At 57.0% G+C, this 19757-nt stretch overlaps 8 protein-coding genes across 8 annotated transcripts; 4 read left to right on the forward strand and 4 right to left on the reverse strand.

The window, feature by feature from the left end:
* Positions 1-238: 238 nt before the first annotated feature.
* ATEG_09712 (uncharacterized protein) lies at positions 239-1345 on the reverse strand (the record flags this gene model as incomplete). Its single annotated transcript, XM_001218333.1, has 5 exons — positions 239-287; positions 320-379; positions 807-863; positions 997-1218; positions 1308-1345. 5 exons carry the CDS (start codon positions 1343-1345, stop codon positions 239-241), a joined length of 426 nt encoding a protein of 141 aa, XP_001218334.1.
* Positions 1346-1701: 356 nt separating this feature from the next.
* On the reverse strand, positions 1702-3243 carry ATEG_09713 (Zn(2+) transporter ZRT3; the record flags this gene model as incomplete). The annotated part of the gene is made up of 3 exons (XM_001218334.1): positions 1702-2958; positions 3011-3141; positions 3189-3243. 3 exons carry the CDS (start codon positions 3241-3243, stop codon positions 1702-1704), a joined length of 1443 nt encoding a protein of 480 aa, XP_001218335.1.
* An 831-nt stretch (positions 3244-4074) lies between these two features.
* Positions 4075-6199, forward strand: ATEG_09714 (uncharacterized protein; the record flags this gene model as incomplete). Its single annotated transcript, XM_001218335.1, has 3 exons — positions 4075-5784; positions 5842-5920; positions 6174-6199. 3 exons carry the CDS (start codon positions 4075-4077, stop codon positions 6197-6199), a joined length of 1815 nt encoding a protein of 604 aa, XP_001218336.1.
* Positions 6200-6492: 293 nt separating this feature from the next.
* On the forward strand, positions 6493-7568 carry ATEG_09715 (uncharacterized protein; the record flags this gene model as incomplete). Its single annotated transcript, XM_001218336.1, has 2 exons — positions 6493-6936; positions 7161-7568. 2 exons carry the CDS (start codon positions 6493-6495, stop codon positions 7566-7568), a joined length of 852 nt encoding a protein of 283 aa, XP_001218337.1.
* A 322-nt stretch (positions 7569-7890) lies between these two features.
* On the forward strand, positions 7891-9460 carry ATEG_09716 (arylsulfotransferase family protein; the record flags this gene model as incomplete). The annotated part of the gene is made up of 2 exons (XM_001218337.1): positions 7891-8727; positions 8783-9460. 2 exons carry the CDS (start codon positions 7891-7893, stop codon positions 9458-9460), a joined length of 1515 nt encoding a protein of 504 aa, XP_001218338.1.
* A 418-nt stretch (positions 9461-9878) lies between these two features.
* Positions 9879-10874, forward strand: ATEG_09717 (DNA/RNA non-specific endonuclease; the record flags this gene model as incomplete). The annotated part of the gene is made up of 1 exon (XM_001218338.1): positions 9879-10874. One exon carries the CDS (start codon positions 9879-9881, stop codon positions 10872-10874), a length of 996 nt encoding a protein of 331 aa, XP_001218339.1.
* An 824-nt stretch (positions 10875-11698) lies between these two features.
* Positions 11699-14487, reverse strand: ATEG_09718 (uncharacterized protein; the record flags this gene model as incomplete). The annotated part of the gene is made up of 4 exons (XM_001218339.1): positions 11699-12388; positions 12553-13072; positions 13130-14366; positions 14433-14487. 4 exons carry the CDS (start codon positions 14485-14487, stop codon positions 11699-11701), a joined length of 2502 nt encoding a protein of 833 aa, XP_001218340.1.
* A 547-nt stretch (positions 14488-15034) lies between these two features.
* On the reverse strand, positions 15035-19238 carry ATEG_09719 (Arf family guanine nucleotide exchange factor SYT1; the record flags this gene model as incomplete). Its single annotated transcript, XM_001218340.1, has 3 exons — positions 15035-17520; positions 17568-18755; positions 18824-19238. 3 exons carry the CDS (start codon positions 19236-19238, stop codon positions 15035-15037), a joined length of 4089 nt encoding a protein of 1362 aa, XP_001218341.1.
* Positions 19239-19757: the final 519 nt, after the last annotated feature.

Below are 19757 nucleotides of genomic sequence, written 5' to 3' on the forward strand. Positions count from 1 at the left end.
GGCTACCGCGACGGTAATGACTTCATGATGTCGTTTCGGCAACCAACATAAGTCGGTGAGGCCGCATTTGGATGTCTACGTACATGTTTTGGTGGGAAGGACGTGGGAAGGACATGGGAAAGACATACAGCTGGACCTCCGGTGGAATGAAATCCTTAGTTTGGTAAATAGGACTTCATTCACGAAAGTAGCTGAGCTCGCTCATCTTCTTAGTGACTTGAAGGATTCAAGGATTCATTCACATCGGTCTCTGTTTGAAACAGTATCCCATCTGACAGCCCATAAGACTGGGGATTTTTCAATCAGATACACTACCTACATTCTACCACTCTCCTTGGACATGGGAGCGATGAAAGCGTAGACCGTGGATACCCATGGTCTACGCGTTTGCCGGCAAAGCACAGCTGGCAGTGTTTGATAAAGGGCCCAGACATTGGGATACTTGTCCAGCATGAGGTGGCCCCCCTTATGATCCTGATCCTTTCATTGATGTTCTGCATGTGGATCACCACGGATGCATCAGGTCTCAGACGAGTGTCTAAGAGCTAGATAATTCCTTGGGGATGTGCTGACAAGCAGAAGGCTGGAGGATGATACACAACTGTCTCGAAATCTGCCTTTTGCGGTGACACTCAGAAGGAGTTGGGCAGGCATAGTCAGGGAATGCAAGAGGGGGTTTGGAACTCTACCTGACAAATGGCCCTGTCTGGTCAACGTGCCATGCGCAATTGGCGAAGTTATATACACCGTCGAACTGGAGTTCTGGATGCGCTCTGATCCGCGTCATGCGCTTCGGTGATACTCACAAGCCCTCTTGTACCGCGATTCCCAGGCATGCAGCAATGCTAATTTGGGGCGACAGACTATACGACAGGAGCAAAGTTCTACCATTGCGTCTGGAGAGGTTCAGCATCCGTCCTTGCTACTGGTCTAGAGAAAGACCAACAGGAATCCGTTACAAGATGCGAAGGTCAATATGGTTTCTTTTCGACTTACAATGAAACGTGGTTCCTGAGCCGTTTCAGAAACGGTCTTGAACATTCGCCGGCTTCGAAAATGCATGGGTGCGGTACTTGGAGGTTGGCATCAGGCATGGGGTAGAGCACATGAAGATGATGAGATACGGGCCCTGGAAGATGGAAAACATGGAGCACCTGGCAGCGATGGTTCTCGCTATTGGCATTGAAGCGATGCAGAGGAGAAGTCTTCGGGTAATGGCTATAGTCATCTATTCAGCCAATGCCTTTGAAGCAGCTCATTCTATTACAGTTCTATAGGGCCTAGAGAGACGTTAATTCCAGACATACCATGTCAACACCCTACTGGAAGAGTACGCCACAGACATAGTGGCTGTCAGCGCGTCCGCAAGGCAATGGACGACGCGTCTTACCAGCTTAGTGAGAACCCGCAAGACCACTGATTTACTGCATTTTCTCTTCTTGCATTTCATGTGCTTGCGCGCTCGTAGCCTAGTCAGACAGCAATCACTATTCCGCGTTTTCCAGATTGTGACGGCAGAGCCATCACAGTTAAATCATATTTTCTTAGCAATAGTGGAACTATGTCCAATGCAAGATCGTAGAACCGTAATCTTGTCGTCACTCATTGTCAAGTCGTAAAAATACCCAAACTCCAAACACTCCTCCGATGCGATAATTCGATCTATACCGAAGTCTGGCGTTATATGATATAACCTCCGCCCTACGCAGTCAAGGCAAAACTGAGCCCCATCAGGCCCATCCCCCCAATCGCGAATCCAATGCCCATGCCGCGGTGATGCGTCAGACCCAACCCCTCGCTGAAGAGCTGCAGTCCCACAGAAGTCATGACGCCCGCTGTCGCGGCAAACATACCCCCATACACGGCCCACGGCGGATCAGAAGCATCGCCGCCACCGGACCGGCCGGCGTGCTGCGCGCCCCAAATCCAAAGGGCGGCTAAACCGGCACCAGCCGGTTGACTGATGCCGCCGAGTAGGCTGGACCAGAACATGGCCCTCACGCGCGAGTGCAGGGCGAGGTAGAGCGGTAGCGCCATGGCAAAACCCTCACTGATGTTGTGAATGAACAGGGCGAGGAAGACGGTCAGTCCGAGGGTGGGACTGGCATGGTTCGTGGCGTATGTGATGAAGCCCTCAGGCAGCTTGTGCAGGGCGATGGCGACTGAAGTCTGCAGGCCAATGGAGAGGAAGGCATTTTGGGGGACGTGGTGATGGTGTTGGGGTTTCGCCGGGGGAAGCGGTGGCTTTGCGGCGTCGTCGGCGGATGAGCTGTTGTAGTCCAGCAGGCCTGTACTGGATGAAGACGACGAAGAGGGTGCGTTGGGTTCGGGGAGAGAGTGGTGCAGATGAGGGGGGGCTGAATCTGCCCGGCTGGGCTCGAGTCGCGGGGGATGAATGTCGAGGTCATCGGTGGTGGGAACTTCCGCGATGACGAGGGTCTTGGAACATTCGCGGCCACAAGCCTGTGAAAAGCCGTAACAGGGGCCGTTTTCATCACATTGAGCCTTCACCCCGCCCATCCAGCGGTTCCAGCGTCGTGCCAAGCGAACTCGCCACGGCTCAGAGCGGTATGGGGGTGTTTCGAGTTCACTCTCCTGGGGAAGGAGAGGAACCGCGGGAGTCGATTTACATGAACGGGTTAAGAGGGGGGTGCGTTCGGACATGCGGGGGGTGGACTCTGCGGGATGCGGGTGGCGATGTTCATGATGATGGTGGTGGTGGTGGTGGTGGTGGCGGTCGCCGTGCTCGAGGTCAGAGGGAGGAAGATCATGGGTATGGGCGCAGTCAACGACATGGGAGGGTATGTAGCGATGGATAAAGGCCGATAACAACCGGATGACGATTACACCGGTTAGGAAGAGACCGACAAGGGAGTAGGCGGCAAGAGTCGGTGACCAGCCCGCGCGGAGGAGGTACTCGTGGGCGGTGGGAAGCATGCTGTAGAGGGAGGTGAAGAGCTATGCTGGTGAGTTTGGGTCGCGAGCAGGGGGAGTATGCGGTGCAACCTACAATGACGCCGGCACTGAGGCACAGCGAGGCTGAGAGAAAGCCATTGTTGCTGACGATTTGAAAGTGTTTGCGGCGGGAGAAACGGCGGAGAAGCAAATCGACGCAGATGATGGACGATCCCAAGACGCAGGCTGTTCGGATTAATCACTGCCTGTGTAACCACTATGGGGGGACTTACCCAGGCCGGAGACGGCACTCATGACCCAGCCACGGAAATCGTTGCTGGCGGCCATGGTGCGAGATGAGATAAAGGTTGAAGAAGTTAGAAGAAGAAGGTGAAGAAGAGGACGAGATGGAGATTGCTGCGGGGACCTTGGGGGCTAACTGGTGAGGTCATTGCGTTACATAACCTTCTCCATACCCTAAGAATAACTATACAGACTACCTACCTAATTTTCTCCTACTACCTTAAGTACATATGAATCTTCCCATTAAATAGATACAGCTGGTATCTACGGGATAATATAATGTCTTTTGAAAGACCGACTCTTGACATATAACAGAGCTATACAGTTCTGCATTATATATCTTGTCTTAGGTACCGCCCAATGGAAGACTCTCAATTGTCATCAACAGTCCCAGACCAGAAGCTTCTCTATACTTCTTCCTGTCCTCTCTGTTTATGAACTAGATACGAAAATGGCGATTGCCGTTTCAGTCATATTGCAGGTCAGATCGCACCGATCAGCCCATATCTCGCCTTCAGGATCTAGAGCGATATGATGGAAGAGTGCAACATTATCCAACGAGACTCTCTAGAAGATGCATTACCACCCACAGATGCATTCTAATACCATCGGTACTATATTAGGATCGGGCTGGGACCCTTGTGCGATAGGTGGCTAGGTACCAGGCTGACAGATATGTACCTCAATGCCCCGCTCTGATGGTCCTTGACTTCCTTCACTCCAGACAGAAACCGAGGGTCCTCTGGATTCAACAAAGACAACCAACGTACCCGTCCTCACTGTCAATACGTCTATTCGTTTAAACCAACGAATCCATCGGATAGCTCTGAATCTCCAGGCACCCGCCTTACCCACCATCCCCTAACTTTCTTCACGATGGAGAAAACCTTCCCTGAGACGGACGTCATCTGGTGGAATGCGAAATCCTACTACATCCGATGTCCCTTCTGCGAAGAAGTTCATCGCCATGGCGTAAACTGGAAAACGGGCAATCTGAGATACTCCCACTGCGAGAAAATGGCGTCTTACCGTTGCTGCTTCCCCATGAACGATCACGGTGAGGTTGCATACGAAATCGACAAGAGACAAGGACGCTATATCAATATTTGCCTCTCACATGATAGTGATACAGAGGATGACGATGATGTTGATCGTCTGGCAGTCGAACTGGCTCAGAAGGCTACTCTCGCAGTACAGAGGGAAGAGGCCTATGGGAATATCTACGAAGACTCGAAGGAGACGATCAGAGTCGATCTAGAAGGCGACGAGCCATTTGAGCACAAGAGAATCTCCGACGCTATCCGCGCCTGTGTCAACGGGAATACGAGAGCGGTGCAGAACTACTTGGAGACATCTAGCGAGGTCCAGCTGTTTGTTCGAGGGCGATTTTTTGATGGTAAAACGACCCTTATCAGTGCAGCAGCTGGGCAGAGCTCGGAGATGCTGTCGCTTCTCCTTAAACACGGGGCTGAGGTGAACGCTATTGACAAATGCGGACGGAGTGCTCTCATGGAGGCAGCACTCTTTGGTTGGATTGACAATGTAAAGGTTCTCCTACAACACAATGCAGACAAGGATATTCGCGATGGAGAAAACCGACTGGCAATAGATCTTGCTAGAGACCATTACAAAAACCGACGAGAGGTATACGAGCGTTCTGGAGGCGATCTGACATCTTCATCCAAGCGACGGGAAGGTTATATCGAGGACACATTCAGAAGGGACATGGACCGTCGGGACATTGTGCGCCTCCTCGGCGGAGAAGACTGCAAGTCAAAGATTGTTTTCGGCAAACCTCCCACATTATCGCTGTCTACGTCCTACTCGTTCACACCCTCGCGAATGCGCGACTCGCTAGTATTGCGCGGGCCAATTGAAGAGTACCCCATAAGTAGGAGGGGGAAGACAGTGGCCCGCTTGGAACGAGGCGGAAAATTCCCGTCCATTGGCGCTATGAGCGGATGGTCGCACGATACGGTGCAGTCCCTCATGGTTGACGGTCGACAGTGGACGGATGATGTCTTTTATATCGCGACAGTAGTGGGCCATCATTTGCCTTCCCACAACTATGATCGGGGCAAAGACGGTCGATACAATGCATGTCACGCGGAAAAGCAGTTGATAGCATACTTTATCGACCGCCATGTCTTCCTTCCACGCGACGGCGAATCTGACTCGGAACTGGACGATGAGATTGAAAGGGTAGAAGATAGGCTTGAGCAATGCCTTTCGCGCAGTGAGATAGGACGTGAGGTGGCATCTCACCGGCAGAAGAAGAAGGATCTAGAAGATGAACTCTTCGATGGCGACGAAAAGCTCGTCGGAAAATACGACCAGATCGATGCACTGAAGTTGGAGCTCAAGTCCGTTGAAGCAACGCTAAACCGACTAATCGCTGACCCCCGAGCTCGGCCAATTCTGAAGCTAGAAAGCCAACTGATGATATTATATCAACGGCAAAACAGACATGCTGACCTGATCGATATGGCTAAGGCGCCACCGCCAGCTTCATTAACCGAGGCGGTCATATTGATCAGCTCTTCTCCTTGTCAGGACTGTCGTGCGTTCAAGGACAAAGTCAATAAGGTCTTTGGGTTATCTATACAGCTATTTGAAGCAATTTGACTCTCTCATATGTACCAGGTTCAGGAATCTGACGATTGCGACTTGGTACACCCACCCCAGATGGATGTATGCGTGAACCAGGAAACGATGCAAGAGCGTATGTGAAAGTCCGTCTCTAGGCAACCACAATTCCCCAGCGACATACCTCCGAAACCACCATACTCTGTCTCCACCAATCTGGCCTAGAATCAGCAGTCAGCCTGCAGGGCTCCAACAGAAACCATGCAGATCATCAGAACAAGCACACGCCACGGCATCAAATCCCGCTTACTCTGTGTGACTGTGACCGATATCAGGCAATCGGATGCAATAGTCAGACAGTCAATGTAACGCTTACTAGACACAAACAGCTTTCATGTCGCACGAAACCCTCTAGTCAGAGAGGACCGAGGATGAGCGGAATACATCAGACGACACAAGTTGCCTATTCCGGAAACTCCTCTCCCTGGTAGAGGTCAGGAGTTGGGCGACGGGCTGCATGTGTTTGTGATAAGCTGCATTGAGAAGCGTCACTTGCTTCACTAGGCGTCTCTGCTTACGGCCTCAGAGACAAAGAGATGTCCTCGATATCAGCCGACGCAAGTATATAAAGGGCTACGTTGCCAGCGTTGAGATCGATCACCAACCTCAACATCTCAATCAAGAAACTACCGCAACAAAACTGCAATCATGCCTATCAAGTCAACCCTCACTCGGGCCGTGGCCCTCATGCTTCTTGCCTCCGGCCTCGCTTCGGCCGCGTCGTTTGACAAGTACACCGAGGCCATCCCCGAGGGTCTGGTCGTCTGCGACACCCGCGAGCAACTCGGCAATGCGGTCCCAGCCGACTACCAAGGCAACACCGCCCTATTCAACGAGGACGGCGGGTACTTTGTGAAGGACGTCAACACCGGCGCGAGACTGGCCGTCGCTACTGACGACCTTGTCGAGTCCATCGACTCGCAATTGGCCGAGATGGACACCCTGGACTCGACCGGGAAGCTGAAGAGCCCCAGTCCCCAGCCCCAGACGTCCCCGAACAAGAGAGACGGCAATCTGGGGGAGGCGGCCAATGCGTGCAAGCACTGGAAGTGCCAGACCGACTCGATCTGCAAGACCTACAACGACTGCCATGTGTGTCTGAGCTCGAAGAAGTGGTGCATCTGAGTCTGGGGCACGGCATTTGGCTCGGTTGACAGCCGGGGCGGAGGAGCCTGTTCGGAGGCATTTCAACGGTGGAATGGATGTTGTGGATCCGAGATGTCATAGCATTGGGGTAGAATGCAGAATCCTTCGCTGAATGTGGGCTTCCCACTCTCGCCTCGAGTAATGTAGACTCTCCACCCTATCCAAACTAGCATCCTCCACGACTCGCAATGCCTCGCTCCATAGCGTATTGTCGTAACTGGAACTTCCTTCCCGACGTTTTCCCGACGCATAAGGCTGGTTGGACGACTCAAGCCTTTATGGGCCTTCTTGGCCTCGCCTTGACCTGCTGGCCTTCCCTCTTATGGCTGTCAATAGCCTCAACTCCAGACCCTACGGTACTTAGCCCAGCGAGAGTTGCCGACCTCCATAGTCTAGTTAAATCCTGCATGCGATTCATGGAACTGGGGCTCGGGTGTTCGGCAAATCACTGGTGGCTCACACACCCTGACCCCACGGGGCTCTCCACGTCCAGCTTGCGGAGCTCTGAAGCCCCCTCTAACCCTGACGCTGTTCACAATCGGCCGCATTCTATGACGATGCGCATACCATACGGATGAACTCTCTTCCCCATTGACGCCGACACTCTGGTATGGAGGAGACACCGCTCTGCCCCATGGGGTACCCCGCCTGACTTCTGGATCAGGGCTCTCCACCGCCGTCGGCTAGCGAAATGAAGAGTCACTAGAGACGAGATAGGATCCCCAAGAAGATGGAGAACTCCGACGTGGGATTTGGGGGATGTCCTCGTCGGATAGGATCATCGGCTGGGATCGTCGTTGGGCCTGCCTATAAAGCAAGAGGCAGCGGCTTTAAGGGATGGCGTCCTCTCATAGTACTTCCTTTTCGCTGAGCTTGTCCCTGCAGTAATCGAAGCACATCATGCGGCACGCCAGCACGCTCCTGCAGACCACCTCTCTGTTCCTGGCCGGGATAACGGCCTGGGCGGAGTCCGCCGAGTCGAGCTCCTGGCCCATAGAGACATTCCGGAGCACAGATATCTCCGCCCCCGTCCTAAACGTCACCAAGAACGGCAAGACAGAGCCCGGGTATGTATTCATCGGGCCCATGACAAGCAGCCATGCAAAGTCCAACCCGGCCATCTACTCCGATGACGGCCAGCTCGTCTGGCAGGGTCCGATGGTCAACGTCTCTGCGTACCAGCCGCAAATTCTGGACGGCGAGCCGGTGCTGGCCTACTGGACCGGCGCCGACATCAAGGGCTTCGGATTCGGCCAGATCACTATCATGAACAGCTCGTACCAGGTGATCCACGAGGTGACGCTGCCGTCGACGGACGAGCACCCGTTCGTCACCGTGCTCGACCCGCAGACCTTCCCCTCGTACGTCGACATCCACGAGAGCCAGTTCACCGACGACGGCACGATCCTGGTGACGGCCGTGAACGTGACGCAGATGGATCTGTCGTCGTTGGGCGGCCCCACGGACGGCTGGGTGCAGGACGCACTGTTCTACGAGATCGACGTCAAGACGAACGAGGTGTTGTTCCGCTGGAGCACGGTCGAGCATGTCTCGCAGATGCCACTGTCGTACAGCGAGCTCCCGATCGACGGCAAGGGCGTGAACAAAACCGAGCCCTACGAGTATCCCCATCTGAACTCGGTGGCCAAGTACGGCGACTCATATCTGGTGTCGTCTCGCTACATGTGCACGATCTTTATGGTGAATAAAGACGGCGACGTGGACTGGCGCCTCCATGTGAGTCACCTTGACTTCCAGTCGTTGATCTATGGATCGCTAATGGTGTGAACAGGGCCAGAAAGGCGGCGACTTTTCGCTCATGACCGAGGCCAGCTTCTGCTTCCAGCACGACGCCCGCATCAGCGAACAGACCGACGACTCGATCACCCTGCACATGCACAACAACGAGAACGCCGACATCACCACCCCGACGACCATAACCACCGGTCTGACGCTCCGTCTGGATATGAAAACGAAGCGTGTCTCGGTGGTCGGGAAGGTGTGGGACGCAGAAGATCCGGTCTACGCCGAGTCGCAGGGTAGCTTCCAGGCGCTGGAGAACGGCCATATCTTCATGCAGCACGGCGCCGTCCCGAAGCTGGAGGAATACGACGAGAACGGCGCGCTGGTGATGCGGGCCTACTTCGGCTACGAAGGAGAGATCCAGTCGTACCGTGGCTACCGCTTCCCTTGGACGGGACACCCGACGTCGCAGCCTAGCGTGGCCGCTTGCCCGGAGAACGGCAAGACTGCTGTGTATGTGAGCTGGAACGGCGCGACGGACGTGCAGTCGTGGAAGGTTCTTGCGGGGTCGGAGAAGGATAAGCTGCGAGTGGTGAAGACTGCCGTTCGCAATGGATTTGAGACGCGGATCGCGGTGGACGATGCGAAGATGGTGATGGTCCAGGCGGTTGGGGGAGTGGGAGATGGGACCAAGTCAGCGATGGTGACTGTTGGGGATGGATGTTAGTCTTAGAAGTATGATGAGGATTGTATATAGCACTGTTTTTTGCTTATGTCCAGTATACTCGATTGGTATAGAAGCTGTACCACATAGTTAGTCCTTGGCTGTGGTCAGCTGAAGCTGCTCACATGCCATGTCGTGTCATGCGAACCCAAGTGTCTATATAAAGCACATCCCCAAACTCCATCTTCTACAGCGTTCTTCTCTTCTAGCGGCTCTATATTGCTCTGTTATATGTTTATAGTCTGTACTCTGTACTCTGTATAGTTGTTTGTTGATGATCATCTGATCCGGGCGTTCTGATTGGTCTCCACCTTCGGCCTCAATTTTACCCTCTTGGGCAATTTCTTCTTTTTTCCTCTCTTCACCTCCTCCTCTCCCCTCACCCTCTTCTCTCACTCTCCCTCCTTCCCCCAACCCCCTCATGTCCAAGGCCACTATCGCGGCCATCGCGGCCGCCAGTGCCGCCACCGGCGCCGGTCTGACAGCCCTGCTGTATTCCTCCCCCCGGCCCCAGACACAACAACCACCACAAAAACCGGCCCCTGGGACCCCTACCCAGCCTCTCCCCCCGACAAAGCCCCTCTCCGCCCAACCTCCGACGCCCTCTCTCGCCCCGAAACCCGCCAGCGGCCCCGTCGACCCAGCCGGCATCTACCAATACGGCTTCCCGGGCCCCGTCGCCGACGCGCTGAACTCGCTGCCCCTGACGGGCGCCTACGACCGCCGCACGCGCAACCCCGCCTGGGTCGCCGAACACATCACCCCGGCCTCGCTCGCCCTCAAAGAAGCCGACCGCAAGCACAGCACCTTCTACGAGGACGCGACGATCCCGGCCGCCTTCCGCGCCAAGCTGTCGGACTATTTCCGCTCCGGCTACGACCGCGGCCACCAGGTGCCCGCCGCCGACGCCAAGTGGGCGCAGCAGGCCATGGACGAGACCTTCGCGCTCACCAACATGTGTCCGCAGGTTGGCGAGGGCTTCAACCGCGACTACTGGGCGCACTTTGAGGAGTTCTGCCGCGGGCTCACCAAGAAGTACCCGTCTGTGCGGATCGTCACCGGCCCGCTGTATCTGCCGCACCGCGACCCGGATGGAAAGTGGCGTGTTTCGTATGAGGTGATCGGGACGCCGCCGAATGTCGCTGTGCCGACGCATTTCTACAAGGTTATCTATGCGGAGGAGGGGCCCGCGTCGCCGGCTGGGAAGGTCGCGCTGGGCGCGTTTGTCCTGCCGAATGCGCGCATCCCAAATGATAAGCGGCTCGCGGAGTTTGAGGTGCCGGTTGAGGTGGTCGAGCGCGCGAGTGGGTTGGAGTTTGTGGCGAAGCTGGAGGCGAGTCGGCGCAAGCGGTTGTGTCAGGAGATCAAGTGTGAGGTTGTTGTGCGCGAGTTCAACAATGCGGCGAAGCGGTCGTAAAGTGCTTGGACTGGTCAGGCCTTGCTTCTTTCGGTTCTGTCACATCTTGTCTGTATATTTATTTGACCCGCCGGAGTTTGGTCTCGGTTTCATAGACTGTTTATACCATCACGTATCTTCGTCAATGTTCTATCGTATCATACACATGCGCCGGTTCCAGACCGAGAATACCTAGCATTGAAACGCGACACCCGTCTTGGTCGCGACATTCCCTCCACGGCCGGCGTATCCTGTTCCCTCGGAGCTAATCTCCACCATGCCAGGGAGAATCCCGTCCTTGTCTTTCTTCTTTTTCTTTTTCTTCTCGTCCCCAGCGCCGCCCGGCGTGATATCCGCCTCGCAAACGTAGCACAATATCCGGCCACGCAGCTCCGCCGTCCGCGCCTGTTCCTCCGTCGTCGCATGCGGGTCAGGCGCATCATGCGGCGTCATGAACTTGTTCACGCACGGCGTGCAGATCACATGGCCGCAGGGTTTCGTCACTACACAACACCGACAGTTAGACATTCGCAACATCCAGAAACATCTAGTAAATTGACAAGGTGCAGGCAACGTACGCATCGCCTTTGGCCCATTGCTGAGCGTCTTCTTGCAGCTCGGACACACGCGCGCCACGGACCCGTCCGCCGCCGTCTCCTCGGTGAAGTGCACGTCGACCAGCGACTTGAGCGAGTATGCGTGGCGGTTGGAGTCGGTGGACCCGGGACAGATGGGGGTGAGCTTGACGGCCTTGTTAGCGGCGATTTCGTTCGGGTCGGTGGTCGGGGTGAGCGAGGGGACCCAGAAGGAGGGGAGGGCGGATTTGGCGGTGGACTAGCAATCAATTAGCATCGCCTTCTTGAACTATACGGAGGATATGGTGAATGGCGGGATACCTTCTCCCTCTTCAACTCCTCCTTCAATCGTTCCTGCTCCGCAGCCGCAACCCTCGCCATCTCCGCCTCATCCAACTCAATCACCTTCTTCCGCGTGCCGTTCACCTCGACCTCCCTCGCCTTGAACGCCGCCAGCGCCCGCTCACTCTCCTCCGCCTTGCGCTTCCGCCCGCCCCCATTCCCCGCCGCCTCCAGCCCCATACTCACCAGCTCGAAGTCGTGCAGCTCGCGCTCGCGCGCCTCCTGCAGCGCGCGTGCGTCGTCCTCGGCAAGCCGCTTCTTGGCCTCGTCGCGCTCGCGCTCTAGCCGCTTGATCTCCTGCCGCTGCGCGAGGAGGTCGGCGATCGCGCACTCGCGGCAGAAGAGGTCGCCGTGCGAGGCGCAGGCGACGACGGGCGCCCGCGCTGGCTGCAGACACAGACGGCACGAGCCGAACGGGAGGAAGCTGTCGCGGCTGATCACGGAGCGCTTCGTGCCCCACGTCGAGCGGAGGAGGCTGCGCTCGTAGGAGGTAAAGTGAGGGAGGGAGGTGTTGCGTTTGGAGTGGGCCATTTCTTTCGATTTTTCAATTGTTTGATTATGGGGGGTTGGGTTGGGGAGGGAAGTTGGAGGGAGCGAGATGAGGTTGAAAAGTACAAGCTATGGGTAGGTATGACATAATCAGTGCGAGCCAATTGCCAAATAGGGTAAAGTAGGTACATCCCAACGTCAATCCAGCTTTATCTTCGGCACCAATCGTCATGTTTAACATCATGTAGGTACATCCAATGCTGCCATCAGCTGCCCACTCCGCCATCGCACACCGCGCACTTGTTCACGCACTTGGTCACCACCACGTACTTCCGCGCCGCCACAGTCTGGATGTAGCTGGCCTGAGTTTCGATCTCGTCCAGACACCGATGGAGATCGTTGATATCATCCTGGAGGCTGCGCGAGATGACCCGGGTCGCGGTCCTCTCTTCGCCCATGACGTTCTTCATATGTTCGCGCCGCAGGTCGCGACATAGATCCAAAAAGTCCTTCTCGTTGGCGCACTGCCTGTCGGTCTTGGGACGCGCGGCGCTCTTGCCCTTCTTCTTCTTCTTTGCCTTGGGCTTGTTCTCCCCCTTGCCAGGCTCGCTCGCCGCCAGCGACTCCGCCATGTCCTCAGGTAGGATGCTAGGATCCGGGGTGACTTCGATCCCGCCAGGCGCAAGCAGCTTGTAGCGACCGCTACCGCGGGGAACAGCCACGCAACCCGGCAGCCGGCGGTAGTCTCCGACGCGGACATACTCGTGCGGCGCGGCGCCGTTCATGTACAGGATCTCGGCGCAGCCGGGCTCGCTGGGCAGCACGACCGCCTCGGTGAGGTTCGACAGGCCGCGGGCGGAGGCCGCATACCCCGGCATCAGCACGACGTCGGTGTACCAGCGCGTGACCTGCGCGTAGAAGCTGCCCGCCGGGCCCTCCAGCACCGCCAGCATCTTGCGCGCCTTGCCAAGGAAGGTGATGGCACGCGCGACGTCGGTGTGAAACGCGGCCAGCAGCGCACACTGCGTCCACAGCATGGCGACGCGGGCGTCGCGGATGCCCACGCCCATGAGCGCGGTGACGACGTCCTGGACGAGCTGGATGGTGTGCGCGGGGCGGGCGACAGCGAGCTCGGGGTCGGAGTCGAAGCGGTCCTTGGCGCGGGCGTAGCGGCGGAGGGCGCGCTCGATTCTGGCCGCGGGATGCACGCACGCCGCGCAGCCGCACACAAAGCCGAAGGTCGTCCAGGTGAAGATCTCGCGCTGCGTGTGGCCGCCGGCCGCGTAGAAGTACGCGATGGTCAGCTCGACGCCCGGATCGATGTCGGCGCAGGCGCGCACGACCGCCCGCCGCGACCCGCCCGTGCGACACACCACCGTCAGCGCGCAGTTCGGCACGCACGCATGGTTCATCCACGCCATGTTCAGGCCTAGCATTGCGCCGCCTTTGGGTCCTGCCAGCGGCACCTGGTGCGCCTCCCAGATGCCCGCGTAGATGCCCAGCGTCACGCGGCCCGGGTTTGACAGTGTCAGGAATTCGCCCCACCAGTCCTCGCCCATGGCGCGGACCTTGCGCGCGATCAGATCGTCCGCTTCGGTGATCGACGCGCAGGCGTCCTGCTCGGCGGAGGTGAGATACACGACGCGCTCGGCGAAGAGGACGCTTCCAGCCGGGATGAACTCGGTCGCGACGAGACCCGTGCCCACGCCGCGGTTGATGTACTGCGCTGAGAAGGAGTGCTTGGAGGTGTACTCGTGCAGTTCGTCATCGGAGGCGGCCGTCTCAGTCTCCCCTTTGGGGTTCTTCTTGGACTTCTTGGACTTCTTTCTGCGAGCAGGTGTAGGTGCAGGGGGAGGGGAGCGAGGGGGACGAGGAGGAGGGCCTACGGGGGTACGAGAACGCTCTGCGACGGGCTCAACATACTCCACGAGAGGCTTTGCGAGAGCCCCAAGCGGGATGTATTTGATGAGGTCCAGACAGGGAGCAGAAACCGTCTCCTGAGGGGGCTCGCTCGCGCGTGCAGGCTCTGGCTCAGGGCTGGTAGGCGACACCGACGAGAGGACCTTGCTGCTGATGCCACTATTCTCTGGCTTGTCCTCTGACTCCTCTGCTGCTGTTAGATCTGTGTATATGGAGTGGGATCGTGTGAAGGGTTGATATCAAATGCACGTACCTGGGATAGTAGTCATCTCACGTGACCCTCGGTAACCTAACTTCAACCGGCGCATGATTCCTATCCAGTTCACATTAGTACCACATAAGAGACAAGAGATAGAGTAGGAGGGCGCACTCCTCATTGTGACGGTGGTGATGAGGCTCAGATGCGTGGTGGGAGTGTATGAGGATGAAGGTGAGGGTAAGAGAGAGTGAGAGTGAGGGAGGACAAGAGATGTAGAGAAAGAGTGAGAAAGCAAACGACAACAAAGGTCAACAAATGTGAAGGGAGTTCTGTTCTCGGCGCTGGACTCCCCCAGACCTGAATCACAGACTACAACATGGACCAAGTAGATGAATGCTCTTGACTGATGCAATGCTATTCCAGACACGCCAAATCGCTAGACGATACATACACTGGTATCTAATCCTAAGCCAAAGAAGAAGCCTTTTCCCAAACATTCAACCGCCTAAACATCATGGCTGTCTATTCAAGACACTGGCCGACCTGGTCCAGGCCAGCCCACAAGACGCAATGGGATCATCACGTCTGCAAGATCCACGCGTGCAACAAACATCACAAGGGGTATAAGTCATAACAAAGACTAAACAGTATAACAATCATGCATGCACCGCCTGTTCTGGTGGACTGGGCGGCAAGTTCTCTTGCGTGGGGTCATCCGCAACGATAGATGGCTGCTCGTCCGCAGTCAACGGCGCAGGCTCTTGGACAACCGGCCCACCATCAACAGGTCGAATGGCATTTTCGCTCTTCGCCTTGCCATCGCCGTACAGCCTCGCCGCTGTCTCTTTGAGCCCACCGGCTTCGTCGTGATTGACGGCACTCTGCCAAGTCGCCGTGCTTCCGCTGCGCTGCGACGGCGGGTATCCCAGATGCAGAGGTTCCGACGTGATAGAGTCGCCGCTGCTGGCGAGACCCGGGTCCGACGCCCTGGGTTCTTCAGATGGAGTGGGCTTGCGCAGTTTGAGGCGCTCTTCCGGTAGCATGTTCTGCCACTCAGAGCCGAACGTGACGATGGACGCCTTCTTCCCGTGGACGGTGAAGCTGGCCGATTTCCGCGAAAGACCGGTCCCTTCGCCTTTGCTGGGGTTGTCTTCGGGGCCAGCGGTGCCGGCAGCCGGCTCGCGCGACTTCTTGCTCCGCGGGTAGTTGATATGGTGGCCACCGGATGAATCCCGGAGCGTGCGGTGCAGACTGCGGCGGACGCGGCTGGATCGGTCGCCCTGCAGCGTGTCATCGTCACGGCGGGGCTCGGCGTCGCCGTCGGATGGGGCCGCCTGTTTGCGGCTCTGGGGAGAGCTGCTCACTTCTAGCAGACCGTTCTCTCGGAGGAGACGCTCTTCGTTATCGTCAAAGACTTCCGTCGCAGTGAGTTTGGAGCCGTGGGAGCCGAGACTGGCGACATCCAGCTTGCTGCCACTGCTGAGCACCGATGCTTCGCGTTCCAGTCCGTTGGCCCGACCCGGTGAACAGGACTTCGTGCGATCCTTGATGTGCTCCGAGGAAGATCGTCGGCTTGGACGAGCGTTAAAGTCGAAGGAGGTAAACGACAGTGGGATGCTTGGTCTGCGAGTAGCCGGAGAACCAGGCTGCGACTCGGTCTTCTTGGCCGGAGACAACGCATCAGGTTCAGCCTGCACCGGCGTCTTGTCAAGCGGGGAGACCGCCTTGTCGCCATCATCCGTAGACGGAGCACTACCGACAGAAGGGATCTGCAGGTGAAGCGGCTTCGGTTCCTCTGGCTTCTCGACATCCTCACCGAGATCCCGCACGAGAACTTCCCGATAGCACTTGACCCGCCAGATATCCTGTCTCACCCACTTCAGTTTTGCAGCCATACGCCCCGCAGCCATAATAACGTGCTCGCGAGCTCGGGAGTGAACAGGCGTGAGAACCTGCAGATGGCGAGCATTCCGCAGCAGATCGTCGAGTTTCTTCTGCTCCGCCGAGAGCTTGTCGCTCGCCTCCCGAATCTTCTGGCGCATGAGCTGTCTGCGCGCGGCAAGTATATCCTCCGCGACATCGGTGTCCGGGTTAGGCGAGGGCGGCTCTCTCTCGATCGACGGACGGGACGCACTCGACTGGCCCGAGTTCCGGCGACTCATTCGGTTCCGCTGTGCTTCGTAATTCGTGGCGATCATTCCCTTCGTACGGACCCCAGTGGTGCGGAAGGTCGCGGCGTAGTTCAACTTGGCGATCCAGTCATTCATATCTGCTTCGGAGTTGGCCAGGAACACCTCCTCGAGGGCATTATGTCGGACAAAGACAAAAGCATGCTTGTGCTTCTTGTAGCTCGAATCGAGCAAGGCCACAGCGTCATCGGTCGACATAATGCCGTCGGGCTTGAACTCAACAAGCGGCGGCTTGAACACCACAGACCGCTGTCGGCCCTCCTTCTGGGAGGCTTCATGCTGCGACATCAAAGACTTTACCCAGCTCACGTCCCTGAAGAAGTACAGCTGCGACAGGGTGAGGAGCGCACCCCATTCCTGCCAAGGAGATCTCGTCTTCTTCTTCTTCGGGTCCTTCCTCCACAGCAAGCCGACCTTGGCGACTTTGATATCCACCAGGCCGGGATTCGAGTCCGCCGGGTTTTCCATGCTGGAAGGCATGAAAGCATCCGGACGGGAGCGAGCCGATACGATCTGCAGGATGCCCGCTTTGGCAAAGGCCCGATTCAGAGCATCCATGTCAGCCGGGCCAGACGTCCCATCGCACCGGTAGGTATCCTCCAGGTTCATCACATCCTTCAGGCTCGGGCGGAGCGAGTCCAGCTTTCCATCCAGGATCAACGTGTATGGGTCAACCGGCTCCCTCGCAACACGCGCCAAATGATCCGAGCTGGCTGTCTTTAGCAAGGTACGTCGTGGTTTCGACAAATGGCGGTTTCCGGAATGCCCTTCTTCAATGTGAATGAAAGGGGTATAAGAGATGTTCTCGTAGAAGCACTCTAGGATGTCATCCGAGATGCCTTCGCCGCCGGTGTTCTTCACATAATCTGGCTTCTGCATTTTCCGCTTGTTATTCTTATTGAAGACATCGGTATGCAGGATAAGGATCGAGAAGGAGATAAAATACGCTTGGTCTGTTCAAATTAGCATGATGCTCAAATATGGTGTACAGAAAACATACCGGGAGACGCAAAGATGCCCGGGTTGCATTCATGATACCGGTCAGCAAAGCTTTGCAGGAAACGGTCGATCTGCTGCGTCTCCTTGGGCAACTCCACTTCCATCAAGAGCTTCCGAATCGCCATATCGATCGGATCACCGAAGAAAGCGAACTGCCGCATGTACTTGCGCAGAGCGGTCTTGTAAAACTCCTCACCGGATTGGGCCAGAACGCCAGCGATGGCACCGCGCGGAATGCTCTCCTCCAATCGAGTCAGATACGTCGCTGGCGTGTCGTCCTCTTGTCGGTCGGGGATGCTCAGCTTCGACGACGGTGTCTCCGACCCCTTCCCGCCGGGGGATCCATTACGGGGGAACGGCGGCTCCGAGTTCTGTCTCAGTCGCTGCGGAAAGCTAAAGATATCGCCAAAGCTCTTGCGGCCACTAGTAGATGTGGATGTCCGTCCGGACGAGGTCAGATGGGGTGATGGCTGACCGGACTCCTGCGCGTTGATGACAGAATCCAACGTCGACGACCGTGCCCTCGTTCTCGGTCTATCCCGGGTTCTTATCGACGGGGTCGAGTGTGCGGAGTGCGCCGAGTTGGAGGAGTCTTTTCTCAGAAGCGGAGGTCGAGGCGACGATAACCCGGCGGACGACCGCGACGGCGATGGCAACGGGGACACATGGTCTTGTTCATCGATGGGGAGGTCCGGCGTGCGGTCACCGGACAGCGTACCCGTGGGCCGTGGAGGAAGGGGAAACAGGGGGCCGCGGTTGCGCTTGAGGCGTGGCATGCGAAACGGATTCTTCTTCCCCATCGCGATACCGGCATCGCGGGGCGAGTTGGTGCGGTAGACGCCACGGTCTCCGACACTCTGGTCGGATCGAGACGACTCGGAATGCCGAGCATCGGTTACAGAGGAATGTCGCGAATCGCTAGCATGGTCTCGGCCGGCGCTTCGGATGGACGTTGTGGACAGACGACCGGACTCTTCGCCGCTGGGTCGCGATGTCGACACCGATAGGTCGCCCGACCCTTGCGGCCCGTGCCTGAACCTGTCGTTCGGCCGGGGTTTCGGGGTATGCGCTCGCTCTCTGATCTCCTCCATGGACTTTTTGGACTCTGGGAATATCTTGAAAATGTTCTTCCGTTTCGTGGGTTGGTCAAGTTCATGGCTCGTTGGGGCGGTCGTGATGATCGTCGGAGCTGCAACAAAGGGACAAGTCAGCAACCAAAACAGGGACCGCACACCACAATACGGGGGCTTCACTCACGCGGTAAGGAGGGCACCGGGGGAGTGTCTTCCTCAGCCTTAGCGTAGGATTTGGACAACTGGGGGTCCGACGCATGACGTAGTCTCATAAAACTGAACCTGTTTCTGCGCATGGTCGCGCTGTCGCCGGATAGCAGACCTACGCCGGGGTGTCTCGGCCGGGCGGGGGGCGTATTGGATCGGAAGTCCGGAGGATGCGGTTGGCCATTGTTGCCTGCATCAGGGGCCTGGTCAGAGCCTATACCTTGTGGCGAGCGAGGGGTGGATTCCGAGCGTCGGGGGGCTAGATGGGCTGGGGAAGGGGTGTCGCGAGGGAACTGTTCGCTATGCCGGGGGAGAGGGTGGGATTCGACGAAGCTGCGTCTTTTGGAGTCATTGCCGTCGGAGGGACCCATGCGGAGGCTTTTCCAATGCATGGCGACGGGGAAGCCACCGAGGAGGGCTTAAGGGAGCCGGCAGGGCGAGCGTGCGACAAGACTCATTCGACGGCGGTTGGATTGGGGAGGTCAATTGGCCAGGTGGCTGGAGGTTCGACGGCGGTCGCGATGAGAAGGACGGCCCAAGCGGAATAGGTTTGCGATTGGAGGATTGAAGTCGCTGTCACCCCTTATTCAGGACGGATTGACATCATTCCTTGTTGGGTCGAGCCTTGGAGAATTGGCGTGTGGAGGCGCGGATTCGGCAGGGAAAAGGGGGGTGACGGTGGACAGTGGACGGAGGCGGATCAGTGGGAACGATGGAGTCAATCCTTCAATGACAGCGGACCGTATTGAATGAAATGATGGGGTCCTTCACATTCCCAGCGTAACAGACTAGGGCGAAGTTGTTTGTATAGGAGGAGCCGATGGGGCGGATGAGGGGAGACCGATCCAGGAGCCTAGGGAGGGGTGATTGTGGTGTTGTTGTTATTGTCGTTGTTGATAGAGGGTGAGACG

This window comes from Aspergillus terreus, genomic scaffold (genome assembly GCF_000149615.1).
Source record: "Aspergillus terreus NIH2624 scaffold_15 genomic scaffold, whole genome shotgun sequence".
In the NCBI taxonomy this organism is placed as follows: domain Eukaryota; kingdom Fungi; phylum Ascomycota; class Eurotiomycetes; order Eurotiales; family Aspergillaceae; genus Aspergillus; species Aspergillus terreus.